General features: G+C 36.5%; 1 protein-coding gene across 1 annotated transcript in view; it reads left to right on the forward strand.

Moving 5' to 3' along the window:
* Positions 1–17,472, forward strand: part of LAMA1 (laminin subunit alpha 1) — a 104,428-nt gene that overhangs the window by 68,781 nt on the left and 18,175 nt on the right. The window contains exons 30-44 of the mRNA XM_061994834.1: positions 742–863; positions 1,484–1,570; positions 1,815–2,008; positions 2,976–3,118; positions 5,502–5,600; positions 6,576–6,687; positions 6,858–7,020; positions 9,355–9,565; positions 9,797–9,913; positions 10,002–10,165; positions 11,246–11,384; positions 12,584–12,677; positions 13,120–13,236; positions 15,706–15,888; positions 16,169–16,323. Coding sequence (XP_061850818.1) covers positions 742–863; positions 1,484–1,570; positions 1,815–2,008; positions 2,976–3,118; positions 5,502–5,600; positions 6,576–6,687; positions 6,858–7,020; positions 9,355–9,565; positions 9,797–9,913; positions 10,002–10,165; positions 11,246–11,384; positions 12,584–12,677; positions 13,120–13,236; positions 15,706–15,888; positions 16,169–16,323 — 2,100 coding nt within the window. The remainder of the gene's footprint in view (positions 1–741; positions 864–1,483; positions 1,571–1,814; positions 2,009–2,975; positions 3,119–5,501; positions 5,601–6,575; positions 6,688–6,857; positions 7,021–9,354; positions 9,566–9,796; positions 9,914–10,001; positions 10,166–11,245; positions 11,385–12,583; positions 12,678–13,119; positions 13,237–15,705; positions 15,889–16,168; positions 16,324–17,472) is intronic.

Here is a 17,472-nt window from a genome sequence, read left to right on the forward strand (position 1 = left end):
GCATATTGAGGTTACTACATTTCTATCTGAATAGTGTAGGCAAAAGCAATGGTTGTCACCTCTGACTACTATTCTCGAACAATATGAGACTGCATTGCTACTGCTTGTTGTCTTCAAATAGCCCCTAAAATATACACACTCAAAAGAATATGAAGCAAAAAAAGGGAAAAAAAAAGAGGAAATAATTTAATTCACTTAGGGGGATTAGTTGAATTATGTTTATAATACTGGTTTAGTGTTTTAATATTTAATAGCACTGTCATTCAGTACTGTTGACAGATGAAAGGTAGTGTATGTGAATCCTAACCAAGGATGGTCCTTGGTTTATAGCATTCAGATGCATTTGCTCAAACATTAAAACTTATCTTTTTCATCCAGGTATCTCGTTTAATTTTTTGGTCAGTTGCTTCTTTTTTTTTTTTTTTTTTTGAGGATTTTATGCTTTATACTGTGGTTTCCTGGTGTGAATTGGACTAATGGAAGCAGAAATATGTAAATCTTTACGGAAGTTTAGGACAGAAATTAGGTCAACTTGCCTGAAGGGACACTTAGAGAAGAAATATGCTGGAATTCTGCTTGTTTTTGCATAAAAGGTTTCTCCACTCAGAGCATGCTGACCAATGGCTAGTAACATTTAGTGATGATTCTTGGAAACTGTATACATTTATTGATTGGGGACAAGATAAAGTTCCTCTTGTTTATTGTTGTTTTAAACTGTCTGAATTTCTTTTTGTCTATCAGAACTGCAGAGATAACACGGTTGGTGATTACTGCAGTGCTTGCGCCCCAGGCTACTACGGGAAAGTAATTGGATCTGTCAATGACTGCTCTCTTTGTGCCTGTCCCAGAGCCAATCCTGTTAGGTAACCAGAACTTATTAAATTCACTGTGAATTTTAGTATTCTGGATTTCTTGTGCTGTATGTCCTGCCTCCTATTCCCCCCACACTATGACAACAGGAGTAAGTTATCATTCTTAATTTTTAGACATTTGAAAGCTACCTATTTTAGTAAATGAAGCTTATGTTCTGAGTTTTTCACAACTAGTGGTAACTCTGTGGGGTCTTAAGAGAAAAAGATTAACTGATAGATATGTAATTTTTTTCTCCAAGAATATTTCATCCAAATGGAATGTTTTATAGATAATGGAGTAAGTTGCTCCTTGCTATGACATCTTTTAGTTTCAGATGTGGATCTCCTTCATTTAAAAAACAACACTTGTGTGTTTACAAAGATTTGGGCCATCTCCAGTCAATGCAGGAATGTATACATTTGTTTGGTAGAGGAACAGTTAACTTCTTATTTTGAAAATCAAAATGCTAGAAGCTTAAAAAGCTTATTTGTTGTTTTCTTTTGGATAACTGAATCAGAACGGGAGTCTAGCAACTCTGACTAGCTATAGCGTGTTACTCAGTAATGGAATCCCATTGGGAAAGCAAACTTTTTAAGAAGCAAATAGCAAGTATTTGTTTATTCTTCTCCAGTTTTAGTCCCACTTGTGTCCTGAAGGGTGTTCAGGATTACCATTGTGATGCTTGCCTTCCAGGATATGAAGGACAATACTGTGAAAGGTAAGTTACACGTGATATCCTCATTTATCTTTAACTCCCAAGGAGTTTGATTAATGAGCTGTGAGCCATATTTGTACTTGGAATAGTTTATTCAGTGTTCATAAATATATGAGTGAGCGCTTGAGGATTTAGAGTGGTTTATTAATTACTATTAATCAAAAACGTATCAATGGTTCTCAAATATAACATATAATTTCATGATGAATATCCTCTGATGTTCAGTGTTCCTTTCCTCCCTGTGTAGGTGCTCCCTTGGCTATTATGGGGACCCCCAGCTTCCTGGTGGCAGCTGCCATCCATGTCAGTGCAATCCAAGTGGCTCTGTTCATATGAATTGTGATCGTGCAACAGGCCAGTGCCTCTGTAAGCAGGGTGTGACAGGACAGCTCTGTGAGGAGTGTGAACCAAGACATCTTCTTGTGGAAGACGAGTGTGTTTGTAGGTGGTTTTAAAATTGTTTTCCCAATGAGATTTGGTCTGTTCCAGTGATGTTTATGTGCACATGTTTATTCCTTGAATGGTTTCATTACATCAGGCAGTGTTCTTTCTAATGAAAGGGAAAAAATCCTAATAACTTCATATAGCTGTGAAATGAAAGGGAATTAGACTAGTCTCCAGAGTTCCCTTCCAACCTCAGCCATTCTGTGAAAACAAATGACAGTAGAGATCTTAACATCAGATATGCAAGTAATACTTATAATGCTTACTTAGTGTTACAGACAAGTCTAAGGGAAGATAGTTTTAATACTTTTTTGCTGTTTGTAGCATACCTTTATTTGAACATCTTAAATTCCTATGTCAATCACTCTTTGGATATGAGGTTGTTGTAATATCATACATTTGGATTTATGCCAGATATGTGTGCATTGTCTACCAATCATTAGTCATATTCCACCAATAATGTCACAATTATGTAATTTCCTATGTGAGTAGCAGACACAATAAGTACAGTAATCTGCTTTTACAATTATTTGGGATTTATGACTCAGATTTTGCTTTGTGTAAGTACAAAAAAAGCTCGAAAAACCAGAGAATAAGTTGAATTGAATTGCACCATTACAGGCTTGAATTTCCTGTCTTCTTAACCTGAGTGAGTGTTAGTGCATTTATTTCTATATAGCTAAATAGAATCTTAGGTTTATAATATAACAAGCATTTCAATAGCCAGTAGGATTGATGAGGTTTAAGCGTGTGCTAACCTAAGTAGAGTATTTTTTGAATAGGTTCCTCCTTGGGGCAGGAAGGGGAGGGCAATACTAGAAATCTGTATACTAAAAATTATTATGCTGAATCACTTAACTCAAAAGATAAAGGTAAATACTGTGTTCAACAAAATAAATTTCAGTGTTTGGTGACTTATCTTTAATGCTAACATTACTTCTTCCTCTTCAAATGGTTTATTTAGCTTGTGATGACAACTGCACAGGAGTTCTGTTAAACAGTTTGGATGATCTCAACAAGGCCATACTTTCAGTAAATCTCACTGGTATTGCCCGTGTACCTTATGGGATATTGTCAGAGTTGGAGAATGCAACAAAACATCTGAAGGTAATATGAACCCACAAATAGTAGAAATACTTTGTCACTTTTAAAGCAAAACCTGCAGCCACTTGTGTGCCAGCTATTTATTAGAAGCCCTCCTGAGGTTTATGCCTTCAACTGCCTGTATTACTTTCTTTTCATTTTTTATACTACCATTTAAATAAATGGATGAATATTTTTCAATCAGCACTGTGATTATTGAATGTCCTATATGTACGTGCATCCCAAAGACTAGCCCAGACCTACTGAAAACAAGAGGAATAATTTTCAGCAGTGAAACAGGAACATCAGACTAGATCTTCCCTCTTTTTGATCTCTTTCCTAAATTACTCTTCCCTTTGAGTCCTCCCCTGGAGTGGTGGGCTGATTCTTCATTTGCCAGGGTGCCTGGGATGCAGTGGTTTGCTTTCCTTTTGGCAGTCCAAGTGCCCTACTCTATTGTCCATCTCAGGACACAAAAGTCAGGTAGAGTGTTTCAGTGTTGGACACCTTGAGGCTACTTGTCAGAAACTTTCCTTCCAACTCCTCTCCCCATTAAACAATGCATGAAATGCCATAGTTATGATCCTAGAAGGTTATTTGTTATTTCTGAGGATTAAGTTCATGTGGTCTCTGTGCAGAGCCAGAGATAAACAGAATCTTCCCTACTTCATGACCACTAAAATACATTTTTTAGAGAGTCTGCTGAGCAAGAACTCGGGCAGGACAAGGTTACGTGTTTATGCTTCAACAAAGATACTCTTATTCTTCAATTTTAGTTGCTAACCTTTCAGTTACAGAGTTTTAGATTTTAGAGCATCATCTTGTAGGACTGTAAACATTATTCAAGGTGTAGTTTTATTTAGCACTTTAAAGCAAAGTAAAATCTTCCATAAAATTTAAAACAGTTTAAGTTTCCTCTTTATCACATACCTTTGTTTATCTTTAAATCAAATCAAAGACAGCTGTCACTCTCTTGGGAATATGATGCTAAAAGCAATGTAAAACCTCTTGTGACGATGGTGTAATTTCTGTTTATGTAAGGTTACAGTGTTCTTTAAACAACTTAATATTGAGAGCATCTTGATAGTCTCATAATTCTTCTCTGAAGCAAATACTCTTCTCTTTCTGGCTAATCAGAAATTACTTTCCTTGTTGCCTTGTACCAAAGTAGCTGTATCTGGAAGCCCCAAAATTCCTGTTTGTTTATGTGAAGTAAACATCTTCCCTCAAGGGCCATCCTCTGCACTAGATTGTGCCTTTGCCTCATGCTGGTCACTCAGGAACTCCAGTATCTCTTCTTTTCTGTGCATTAAGTTTGAGTCTTTCAATAATGTGAAAATTGTCACATAAGAGCATCTACTTCTTATTGGTTCTGCATCTCTAGTCTATCTGAGGACTTTTGTAGTTATGTTCCTCCTAATTTACTCTTCTTGACATACCTAGACACATGGTTTTGAACTGAGCCTTTAAAAAAACCTCTCTGTACTGTATCCCAGGAGACTGAAGACCTTCAGCTTCTGTTTTTCTTTCACTCGTTCATTCCTCACACTGAGGAAAAGACTGTGAAACTTCCATTTGACACAAGGCTGTTGGATAATCCTGTGTATTACGTCTTTAACAAGTTAGCCAAAATGATACTGGGCATAGTATTTACAGTGGTTGGCTCTGAAACATCAAAAATCTAAAAATAACCTTTCCTAGACTTGCTCTCATTTGTAAAAGATGCCTTAATTTTCTTGCATCTTTAGAGAAGTAGTATTCTGTGCAGGCCTTGACTGTATCAAAGTTGATACACTTGGGTACATGCCTATTTATTGCCATATAGAGCTGTTTTGAGGTGACCTTGGAGCCAAATGCAGACTATTATTCTTTCATATTGCTGAAAGGATTCTCAGGGTTGCATGTGTTACCTTATTGTCTGGAGGGCCAAATTCCTGAACTCCTGAGTGCCATGCACTGGATTTTGATATGTAAATATACAGCTGTCCAGGGTCATCCTCACAGATAGACCATAGATGCATCTGTTTTGACAAGACCAACTGCTAAAACAGTAGCAGCTGTGGGACTGGATGGAAGCATTTAATTACATAGGCCTTGGAACTTATTTGGGCAACTTGGACTGTGGTGAAAATGAGATTTGGGACAGTAGAAATTATGATTACTTTTTATTACTCAGTTGAAAGTGCAACATGGCTGGATCCCTTTTTTCTTTACTTAAAGAAATGACACACTTGGTTGCATGAATTCTATGTAGTTATTTTATGTCATCTTATGTACTTTGTAAATCAGTCATTTAGAACATAAGTATTCTAAATATTATGCATAGTTATTTTCTTCCCAGAACTTTTCTGGACACAAAACAAGAGTCTTTAAATTACAGTGTGTTATTTCTTCTTGTTTCATATAGAGTTCTATTGGTCCTGAAGAGGATTTATCTTACTCATTAGCTACAGCAAGAGAAAATCTTCTGAATTTAACAGGAGGAATTGATCAGTTGCATGAAGAGGTTGGTGCTGGCTTCTTTGTTCTTAGCCCTTCCAGAGAAATCCTTTGAGATTGTGTAGCATGGTACAGAAATGCCAGAGGGCTGTTTAGAAATTATTTTAAATCTACAGAGTTGAATGAAAGAGTTTAGTCCATGCCATAGTCTTTTCTGAGGAGAGGAGTTAATTGATCTGTGGAATTCTTATGCGAACTACAGTGTTTTCTGATATTGTATAGGAAATTTACATGCTTTCTGTTAAAGTTCAGAAGCTTTTTGTACAGTGATGATTTAAGGCCCTAAAACTGCAGAGAGTGAGACACTTTCTTCTCATTGGTTTTAACACGTGGAGCTTATGTAAAACTATATCATAGTGGAATATTCAGCAAAAAGTCTTTTATACTTCTAGCATTGTTTTAAAAATTATCTCAGCAGAAGTAAATCTGTTGAAAATCCATATGAAAAGTAGATTTGTGTTCTTTTTTCAGTTTTAACACCAAAAAAATGGTAAGTAGGAAACTGATGGTAGTACTTCAGCCGTTAGATCCCATTTGCTGACCATATATACTTATGATTTTCTGCCCATAGGTAACCTAACTAGATGCTTACTCTAACAGTGTTGTTACTGCTGATAATGTTGTATCAGGAAAAGGCCATTTTCTTTAGATCCATTAGTTGTAGCTAAAAAAAACCAAAAAAGTTTACTTTGTTAAAGAAATAGCTTTGGTAATTGTGACTTTATAGATAATGAAAATAATCCATAACACAATTCTTCACTGATACCAGAAGCTAGAACTGTCAATATAATGAAGGCATCTGCAAACATGGAACCATAAGAGATTTGTGAATCAGCTGCATCTACCTTATGAAAAAACATTGTTTGCTCTCACAAACTGTTCTCATTATTTGGGGGGAAAAGCTTAAAAACCATAAGCAAATCTAAAGAATTAATCACTGGTTTAGGAAAACTGTCAAAGATTATCTCTGATTTTATTCTAGTCATCTAGATTTTTGAAAAAAGCTTGGCAGCTTAACACAATGACTCAGGAAACCAGGAATAAAAGTCAAGAACTGATTGGGTTTATTGACGGAGTACATACAACCATCAAAGGTATCCTACCTCTAAGATATTTCCAATCTTAACAGAATTTAGAAGAGTATTTCCTTTGCAACTCTTAAAAAACTATGTGTCTGAAAAGAGCTACAGTTTGCACAGGGGGGTCATATATATGTTCTGATTTTTTTAAATGGTATGACTGAATCCTTTATTCTCTCACTTAGTACTTGTTGAAGTTGCTGCGTCACTAAATGAAACACTGGGTCTGGATCTCCCACTGTCAAATGCTACATCACAGAGCCTCCAGGATGATATTTCTGCCCTTTTGGATTCACTGCGCAAGAAAGATTTTGTTCACCAACACCACAATGCTTCCGGTATCCTAAAGTAAGACTGTTCTACTGAAAACTTTATTTTGCATATTGTCTATGTTATGCAATATGACTTTTAGGAGAGATATCTGAAGAATCCTTGTGCCAAAATGAGAGATAGATTGATGGATAACTACCCCAGGTGGAGCTATATGAACTCTGACTTTGGAGATGAAGATGATGTGAAGATATTTGGGCATCCCACATGATACTAATATAGCCCAAGCCTATTCGTTTGGTTGTGATACAAAATTCCCTTGCAATAAGTGATGCAGTGGTTTCAGTTCATTTCATATCTGGCCCTAATATACACGTCTCTTTAGCTTTTTGGCTAGGAGACATCATAGAATTGTCCCACTCAATTGCAAGCCCAGGATGTGTCATGTCTGCTGAAAGACATGATGATTTATTGTTACTGGAATATGTATCCCCTGGATTTACAAATGTAATGAAGCCATTTGTGTCAGCATTCTGAAACACTGCTTAGGATTGTATTCTATTGTCTTGATTTCTCTACAGTTATGGGCTGTTTTAAAATGGCTTTTATATTAATTATTAGTGCTTGTTGCCAGACTTTGCAATATAGAGCGTTGGCTGTTCCAACAGTTAGCAAAAATTTTGTTCCAGCTTCAGAAATACTCTGCATTGCATAGCCCACCAAAAGCTGTAAAAATGTTAACATTGGCTTAAAAGGACAAAGTTTTAGACCAGAGTGCAGTATTTCTGAAAATCCAACTTATCCTTATCAAGTGCTTTGGAACAGAGAGGTTACAATGTTTTTGTTCGTAGAATGTCTGATTTTGTTCAACAAATATTTGTGCTTGTCTTTGTGCTGAATACTAAATTGCATAGAAGCTAAATGGATGTGAAAATGGACTAGAATATACTATTTAATCTTAAATTTATTAGGAACTTCAAATAGCTTTTTTTTACACTTGGAAAAATATCTTAAAATGTCCTGTTGCATGGTAACAGAATGTTCTGACTTGACATAGCTTTTGCACTTATACAAAGCATTTATAAATTAACTTTTTCAATTATGGGCTCTGTTGAAATTTCTGAAAGTTTTCTGACAAGTGTCCTTTGACAGACTGAAGAAGAGAGTTAATAAGATTTATAAGATTGTTTGCTCTGTAGAATTTATCATGCAATGCAGCTGTAAATTCAAAACTGATGTAAGCAAGCAGTTTGGCAGTCCATTTTTCAGAGAGCGGAAGTTACCATGTGGCTCTCAGTTGACTGAGCTTCTGATGATATACTGTTAAACAATGCTTATAACTGAAGTCTCCACCCATTTGCCATGTAACGCAAAGTTTCCAGACAATTTGGAATATAACCTTTTTCCTATACAATGAAATTGAGGTTATTGCCATATTGTAAAATACTGTTATTCTTACAATTTTTTTAAGGCTGTGGCTTCTAGGTTTACACCTAGAATTATTCAGAATAATTAGTTCGGGATGGTTCAATAATTAGGACTCAGAATTATTAGTTTTAGGAAATATATGCAAATGCACATCCACTTTTCAGTTTTTCAAATTGTCAAACAGAATAGCTTTCTTTTGGTTGGGCTAAAGTTCTATAGAGATTGGATTAGAAGGGACAAACATTTATGTCATACTATCATTACAGGAGTTGCAGGGTGCAGTGTATGTGCTAAAATGAAGATAAATGAAGGAACAGGCTTCAAAGATAATTTTCATTTCAGTTCCTTCAATATTGGAAAGTGTTCAAGTGGAGATGCAAATATTCCCAAACAGAACAGCTGAAGCAATTAAGAACTGACAAATAAGGGGAATTTGATATTTCCCAGACAATGTCTGTTACTGATTAAAAAAGATAAGTGCAGAGATTGCTCATTTCAGTGCTCATTTTAATGAGGCTATTTATTTTTTTTATATTTAACGCTTTCAGGACTCTTGGGTAGATGTCTTTCAGTCGTCACTACTTGTTGCTTTCCAGTGTCAGTCCTCATAATTGATGTTTTGATATGACATTCAAAATGTAAATCACTAAAATTAGGATATAGAGCAGTCCTAGAGGAATGTCTCATGGAGATTTTGATGTGGGAAATATTCCAAATTAAGTCCTAGCAACCTGATTTATACTAAACTCTTTCCCTTCTAGTTACCACATCCAAAGATTATGTATTACTGTCCTCTTCTCTAGACAGTCATCTTTTTGTGTGGTAAGACAAGTTGTATGTATGCTTTTATAGAAAAAACCCTGCAGGCTTCTGTAAGAAGTTGTGTTTAAATTAATTTCACGTGATTCCATTTTCTCCTCAAGAAATCCGTGCCCCAGTTTCTCCTTCACCACTTATTTATTTTTTTATTCCTGTCTTTGTCAGAGCTGCAGAAAAGTTGCTGATCCAGGTTCAGAAAGAGTATGTTAAACCCCAGCAAGAACTTACTGAACTCGAAAAGGATGCGAGCCAGCTCTTATCAAAGCACAACACCAAATTGCAAAATGCCCAGGACCTGGTGAATGAGGCACTTGCTAATGTGAATGAGACCAATCGTTTGTTTCCCCTCATCTCTAGCAACCTGGCAGAGTTAAATGTAAGACTGGACAATCAGTGTTGATGCATAAAATGTGTAAAATATGAAATTGTGTTTAAAAACTGCTTTTTAGACTTGAATAAATTTGAACACATTTAATCATGTTAATGTATTGTGAGACCTTAAAAACTAAAAGGAAAACAGGCCCCTATTGGAAAAGAAAAAATGATAATTTGTCATATGAACTCATCTGCAGTAGCTGACCTTACAGATAAACAATTTATGCTACAGGACAAAAAGCTAAATATAAAGGAAGTTGAAGAAGTCTCAACTGTGCTCATTGAAGAAGGGAAGGTCTTAGTGAACGCTGCTGCTGCTCTTGCCCAAGATATAAAGAACTCTACGTCTGTAAGTTCTTAAGTTGTAACATCCTCTTTGATGCTACCAGGTGTATTTAGCTATTGGGAAAAAAAGAGGAAATTGTTTTGTTGTGCAGAACCTGGAGGTCCACCAGGATGGATTAGTCCTCTGGAGCACCAAACTGCGACAGCACGTGGATGAGCTGGTGCTGCAGATGTCAGTGAGGGGAGTGCTTGACCTGGTATACAGAGCTGAGGAGCATGCCACCCAGTTCCAGAGACTCGCCAATGCACTGGAGAGGTGATAAACTCACAAAACATGACATCAGGAGAGATGCACAATAGCATCAGATATCGTTTAAGTAGATGGTAGCTAAATTCACTAAAAGAATTCCCTGCCCATGTCAGGGCAGCTGGACCAAATGGTCTTTCAAGGTCCTTTCCAACCCAAACCACTCTGATAAATTTTTATTCCCCATTTCAAGTACTTTTTACTTCTAACTTAGTGTACTTTTGTTAAATGATGGGCTTGATTTGTCTTGCATTTCATATGGCTGACTTCCACAGTAACTACTGAATTATTAAATGCCCAGTGAGTATCATGCTATGGCTTGAAAAGCTTCTTGTTTGTGTATTAATACTTCCTGAAAATATATCTCTAAATCTCGTCAAAGAAGCTATTCCTAATGTGCATCTATTATTGTTACTTTCAAAGCATCTCACAGAAATGAGTGGGCTGCAGTGTCAAATCCACTCAAACAGGCTCTTAGAATTTGAAAGTTGCAAAGTCATTCCAGTTAATTAAATGGAAATTAATCTTCTATTCTGGGAATCTATCTAGAATTCTTCTCTTTTAAAGTCAGCAGATATGTGTTAAAAGTTATACCATATCAGATTGGAAAATGTACATGTATTTTAAGTTGGAGAACAGAAAATGTTGCTCTGAGTAACATTGAGCAGCTCTGATGACTTTGCTGCAAACAGATAAATGCAGTAAAGCAAAATTTAATACAGAATAGCTTTCAAATGCTTACAGGTTCCTCCTGGATTCTGTATTTCTGTACTTTGCTTTTGAACTCCAGCTAGGAACATGCTTCTCTTGTGTTTAGACGATGTGATTTGTTTATTTTAAGTGGCTTCATAAATTGAAAAACCGACCATAACCAAAAATAACAAAATAGGGAAAAAACAGATTAAAAACTTTGAACTCATTTTAAAATAATGAATCTAAGGGTCCTTATGCAACTCAGGACAAGGTGTGGTCACATTTTCAGAATGTATCATAAATTCTAGAAAAATGTGCATGTTTTAGCTGAACATGTGGAATTTAGTGCTGGGTTAAGATACTCTCCTGAAACAGAATTGCTTGCTAATTCTTTAGCGGCCTCTCTAAAGTAAGAAATGTGACTTTGAATACAACTGCTGCTGTCTACACTCACTCCAGCGTTAAAAGTGTGATTGAAAAAACAGAGAGTTTGGCAGACGATGCATCTAGAGTTGTGAATGGCCCCTTGGATTTAGTAAGTATCAATGTCAGTATTTTAATTAATGTCTTTTCCTTTCTCATTTTGGAATATGTATTCTAATTGTTTTTGCACTTGTTGAAATTTGACTCTTCTTGATGAATGCATGTAAGGCAGCCTGTCCTACCAACCAGTATATGCTGTATCCAAGGCAGCAGTGGTACCAGATTTCATGCTCTGTTTACCTTTTCTCTCTTCCACAATACCATTTTAACTTTTTGTTGGTGGCTTGTTTTTTTTTAATTGTCTAATTCATGGTTAACTGGACAGGACTTGATTCTATGTCAGTCATTTGAGATGCGTTCCTGCAGAATTTAAATTCTCAAACCCCTAGCACTCCCTTCCACCTTTGGAATTACTCAACCATCTCCTTATTTGACCCATCCCTCTTCCATTTCTATAGATATTCCCAACCACAACTATTTTGCTTAGTCGAGGATGTCTCTTAACCAAATGTATGTTTGTGTCTCATTTGCCATCCTTCTGCCTTACAAGATTATCAGGTTGTTACTGAAACAATAAATTAAAAAGACTTGAGCAGTTACCAGTCTGACCTTAGAACTCTCATACTATTCTGTTTCCCTGCATGTCTTTTTCTGCTTTTCCTTGATTATAAACCCAAGAAATAAATGGGCTATGTTTTACAAGTATCATGCCTGGAGAAACAAATATGTGGCAATGCATTTACATGACAGTGAACAAAGTAGCTGGTATTGTTTTGTGAGTTTGTGTGTTATTTTATTGCAATATGTCTCATTAAAGCTTTTTATAGCATTAATCCTTGAAGATACTTTTCCAGGTATTCCAGTTGAAGAAGTGGATTGAAAGAAGACTTTAAAGATTGGGATTTTGAGATATCTTACTTTGAAGTACTCACTGGAGGGAATTTCACCTTAGGCCTGGAACTAGAGTGACTGATATTCCAAAAGGCAGCATTGAATCAGTTGCAGTGTTCAAACTAGAATTTAGTGGGTTTTGTTTCACAGTTGTCTATTTTCATTAACTCATAAAGAGATTCGATGTCACATTTTTTGACAAATGATTGCAACTTGTACTTTTTAAAATGAATGCTGAATAAGTTAATAAATAGCATATTTGAAATAATGAGGTTTGATAACTTGAAGTAGACATCTGCAGATAATTAAATGTTTTCAGTTGAATTTCTGGTTTTCACATGTGGCAACTATGTTTTTCAGCCAGAGGAGTCTCTTAGTCTTCTTGGAAAGGAAACTTTACTGCTTACCTCCAAATTTCAGAATGAAGCTAACATTCTGAAGAAAAAAAGTGATGGTCAGTTCTTCAGAGTTCACATTTCTGCTTCTGTTTATTTTTCTATATCCTATTTTGTAGTTTTTGGGGTATTTTTTAGATGTGTTGTGTATTTTTTTTTTCTTTGGCACTTGTCAGATACCGCAAAAAATGAAGAACATCATAAAAACCGTAGAAGTTCATAACTGTGGAATAATTTTAACTTATTGCCTTTTCCTGACTATTTTTCTACTAATTCAGTCTGGTAAATGTAACAGTGCCCGCAGGAGCTTATCTATGCTTACTGCATTCATTTTGCGTTCCTATTTGTAAAAGACTCTTTCTGTTTAAAAAAAAATGACAAAACCCCCAAAACTTGCATTGATTTAATAACAGAATGCTTGTTATCTCTATACATAGGGTGTGTGGGGGTTGTATGCTATTTGTTTATGCATAGAAAAATCACAGTTATTTCTTTCAACAGGCTTTTTATTTGGATTGAATGGGTTGAACAAAAAGGTAGAAAAGATTCAGGAAAGTACTAATAAAATTGTCAACCAGCTTAATGATACCCTGTTGACACTAAGAGCATTACCTAATGGTAAGTGAAATATGTATTGACATTCTCCTTACTACAAAACTGTCTAGTACAATTGTAATAAAATCCCGTTCATTGACTGATTGCAGTAAAACATACTGGAGTTTCATTCAGCTTCCTCCCTTGGAAGAAAGATTTTCCATCTTTTTATTACAAACCCGTGAAACATATCTGTGTTATCATATAAGGTCTGCAGTCTGAAGCCCATTTCACACTGCTGTAAATCTAGAGGGGTTCTGAAAGTGATATTAATTACACAGATACGAGAAGAGAGTAAAGTCCTATAACATTTAATCATATAGGAGAGAAACTTATAAATGGAACAGGGAAGTTTATACTTCACTGTGAATCTTACCATCTGCATCTAAGTGTTTTCTTGTTGTAAATGTTGACTTCATTTAACTGATTAAAAAGTTCTTTCTGTGCTTTTCCAAAACAAAATAATTCCCTTTAAAGTCATGATTTTGAGTAAAGGAAATACTTTCATGGAAACTGTTACAGAAAATGTCTTTGAAGTTGTGAATAAGATCTCCTGCCTGGGTTGTTGGGTTGTATTGTGTGTCCAGATTAGAATGCAAAGTCCAAAGTTTTAAAATACCCATTTTACAGTTCAGACTCTTAACACACACTGAAGGTGATAGTAGTGACAAAGTTACACTGGATAGCAATTGCAGGATGCCATCTAACAAAGCTACTCATTGAAAATTAAGGCATTATTAAAGTCATGGGCTTGTCCTGCTGTGCTGGTTTAACCCTGGCTGGGTGCCAGGTACTCACTAAAACCTTTCTGTCACTTCTCAACTGGACAGGGGAGAGAGAAATAAAATGAAAGTCTCATGAGTAAAGATAAGGACAGGGAGATCACTCAGCAATTGTCATCACAGGCAAAAAGGTCTCAACTTCAGGAGAATTGATCTGATTTATTAACAATCAAAACAGAGTAGGGAAATGAGAACAACTGAATCTTAAAACACCTCCGCCTACCCCTCTCCTTTTCCCAGGTCTCTACTTCCTCTTGTCCAGCGGTGCAGGGGATGGGGAATGGGACTTATGGTCAATTCATCACAGATGGTCTTTACAGGTGCTTCCTCCCAGGAGGAGGCCTCCTCACACTTCCTATTGCTACAGTGTGAAGTCCCTCCCACAGGAGACAGTGCTCTAGGAACTTCAACCTCCACCTAAAGCACCTTCTGCCCCTCCTTCTGCACTGACCTTGGTGTCTACAGATTTGTTCCTCTCACTTTCTCCCACCCTTCTACTGCTTCTGCAGTTTGGCATCTTCACAGCAACTTCTTCCTCTTTTCAAATACATTAATCATTAATTGGTTCAGCCTTGGTCAGCAGTGGGTCCATCTTAGAACAGACTGGCACTGGCCCTGTCAGATACAGGGGAAGCTTCTGGCAGCTTTTCACAGAAGCCACCCATGTCCACTACAGCTCCGTAACTCACAGCTTTATGTTGTTTGATTTCAGTTTTGTTGTTAAATTTCTTGACATTTTCTCTCTTTTTTTTGCTTTCAACCGGGGCAGAGATTCTTAGTGGTGTTGCCACCTGTATAGGGTACTGGTGGTGTCCCTGCAGACCTAAATATGGCCTTATGTGACAATTGCAACATCTTCCCACTATTCTGGGCACTGAGGGTATAAAGGGCAGGCTGAGACTGGTGGTGGTGCACTCACTACATAAGTGATCATAGCCCAGAGCAAAGGGTATTAGTAGACCTTCTGCCTCACGAGCTCTCTGTAGAATTCTGACTAGGGACTCCATATGCCAACACTCATTCGGAGAACTTAAAGGCTGCAATACTGATGTATTCATATAATCTTCCTGTTGAAATAGGCAGAATCAAGTTCCCAGTCACTGCCTTCTGTGTGTGTATTCAGAGCTGGTCATGAAAAAGAAAATATTTTTCCTAGAGTTCAAAACTTGGATTCATCAAGGTTTTTAATTAAAAGACTTGAAAATCTAATCTGATGAGCCTTAATTAAAAGCGCCACAAATTCCTTTAATTATATATGTGCACGGCATATATTATTATTATGTACCTCTGGTGTGTGTATGAACAATCATAACTACATCTATAGCTATATCCGTATCTACATCACCAACTTGGGAACATTTACTGTGTGTTTTCTTCAGGGCCATAACTAGGGCCATTTTCCAACTTAATAAACTGAACAAGACCTCCCCAGTATGTCAGTTTCACAGAAGGTAAACTCCCCAGTCTGTAAGCCATGGCATGTTCAACAGTTAAGCAAAATTAGATCAGAGGAGGTGTTGGTTTGGAGCTCCCCTCACAGACTGAAGAATAGAAGCAAACAAAAATATAACTAACAGAGGAACATAACTGACAGCATTTCTAGTGTTCTGACTATGCTTCTAACTGTGTTATTGTGAAGCCAGGCATTTATTACTCCTGAGTATGTATGAAAGCTGTGAATTCTTTTTTTAACTTGGGAACTCTGTTTCAGACACTAAGACATACATGCTTGAGGTGAAAGAGCTGGCTATGTCTGCAAACACCAGTACTGTGATGGGTTTAAGTCGCTTTGGGAATTTCGGTCAAAAGCTTCTGAATGCATCTTCTACATTGTCCCGAGTTAATGACACATTGAAGAGAACTAGTGAACTTATAACTGATTCATCAAAAGCTGGTAAGTTTGCTGCTTCATTGCTCTTTAGAAATGTCACTGCTTGCAGAAGCAGTACTAATATTCAATTTTAATGGGTATTAAATGTGAGTCTGGAGTTTCTTCCTAATTCAATAAAAATGTGCCAACTCTTTAAAAAAGATTTCTAGAGGAGTCACATGGGATACCCTTAAGCATGCATGTTCCTCAAGATCAGAAACAGGCCACCCTGGCCAAGTATTTTAGCAATGAACAGTAGATTTCTCTTTCAACCTGTCTCAACCTTTCATTTTTGTTTTGTCAGCAATCACAGCTGAAAAACAAGTTAAAGAAGTTGAAGCACAAGCAAGTATTTTATTGGATAGACTGAAACCTTTGAAAACACTAGAGGAAAACTTGAACAGAAACCTCTCTGAAATTAAAGAGCTCATCAACCAGGCCCGTAAACAGGCAGCATCTGTAAGTTCCATCATCTCAGATTTAACTGTCACTTTTAGCAGGGAAGTTGTTTGAGATAGAGAGCCTAAAATTTACTATTCAAGTACCTGATTGTTCTGGGGCCTCACTGAAGTCCAGGAGCACTAACTGATGCTAAAATCCCACTGGCAGGACTACTGGTACATTTTATGGTTTTAGCATCAAGTTTCTTATGGTGTTTGTGAATTTGTCAGAACAGAAAGACATGAATTTATTTACGATTTCCTTCTGTTTTCTGTAAAAATAACGAAATACAATATGTTGGGAAGCAAGCACAGATATTTTGGTGAGAGAGAGGTAAGTGATGGGATAGTACTACCATTCTTTTTAAGACAAGATGTTAATTTCTCAGCATATTTTAGAAATTACTCTGGGATGCTGCTGTATAACATCAAGTGTCATTTCAAATTCTTTAAGAAGAATGTTCATTCTATCAATCAATTTGCCATCTATGCCCTGCCATGTCCTTAGGTTCTTCTTTGCAAGACACTGTTGTGTATTCTTAAGATGAATAACATACTTGTTTTTAAACCTCTGCTCCCCGCTGAAAGATGACAAAAGTGAATCCACTGTACTGTGGACCTCATCAAACTGTGAGGGGAATATGAAAATGGCTTTGCACGTAGTAATTTTTGGTAGGCCTTTAGTATGAGTATGTTATTGTAAGATTTAGGGAGGTTTTGGTTTAAAAAATGCTTTTGATTCTTTCTGCAAATCTCCGTAATTATATGCTTATTGCTTCTCTGTCACAGTCTACTGAAGCTTAATGAATCCACTGCAGAAAAGAGAGAGTAGTATTTTCTGAATGGTCATAAACCACAGAGGTTCCTGGCAGGGTGGAACGAAGCATTAGAAAAATCCCCTTTTCCAATATTGAGAGCTTATTCTTGGTTTTTTGTAAACTTCTGCTAAGGAAGAGAAACTTTACATATCTTTGTCCATACATGTATGCGACGTTATGCTTTATGTGTTCAGTTAAGTCTTTTCTGTTGTTAAACTAGATTTTCTGTCATTACAGTACTAAGCTCCTTGGAGTTTGGCATCATATAGCTTGAATCAGTGTATATTGAATAAATATACTAAATAGTGTTCAAAAGACTTAATTGTACAACAACAGGAGTATGAATTTCT

This window comes from Colius striatus, chromosome 4 (genome assembly GCF_028858725.1).
Source record: "Colius striatus isolate bColStr4 chromosome 4, bColStr4.1.hap1, whole genome shotgun sequence".
NCBI classification, from domain to species: Eukaryota; Metazoa; Chordata; class Aves; order Coliiformes; family Coliidae; genus Colius; species Colius striatus.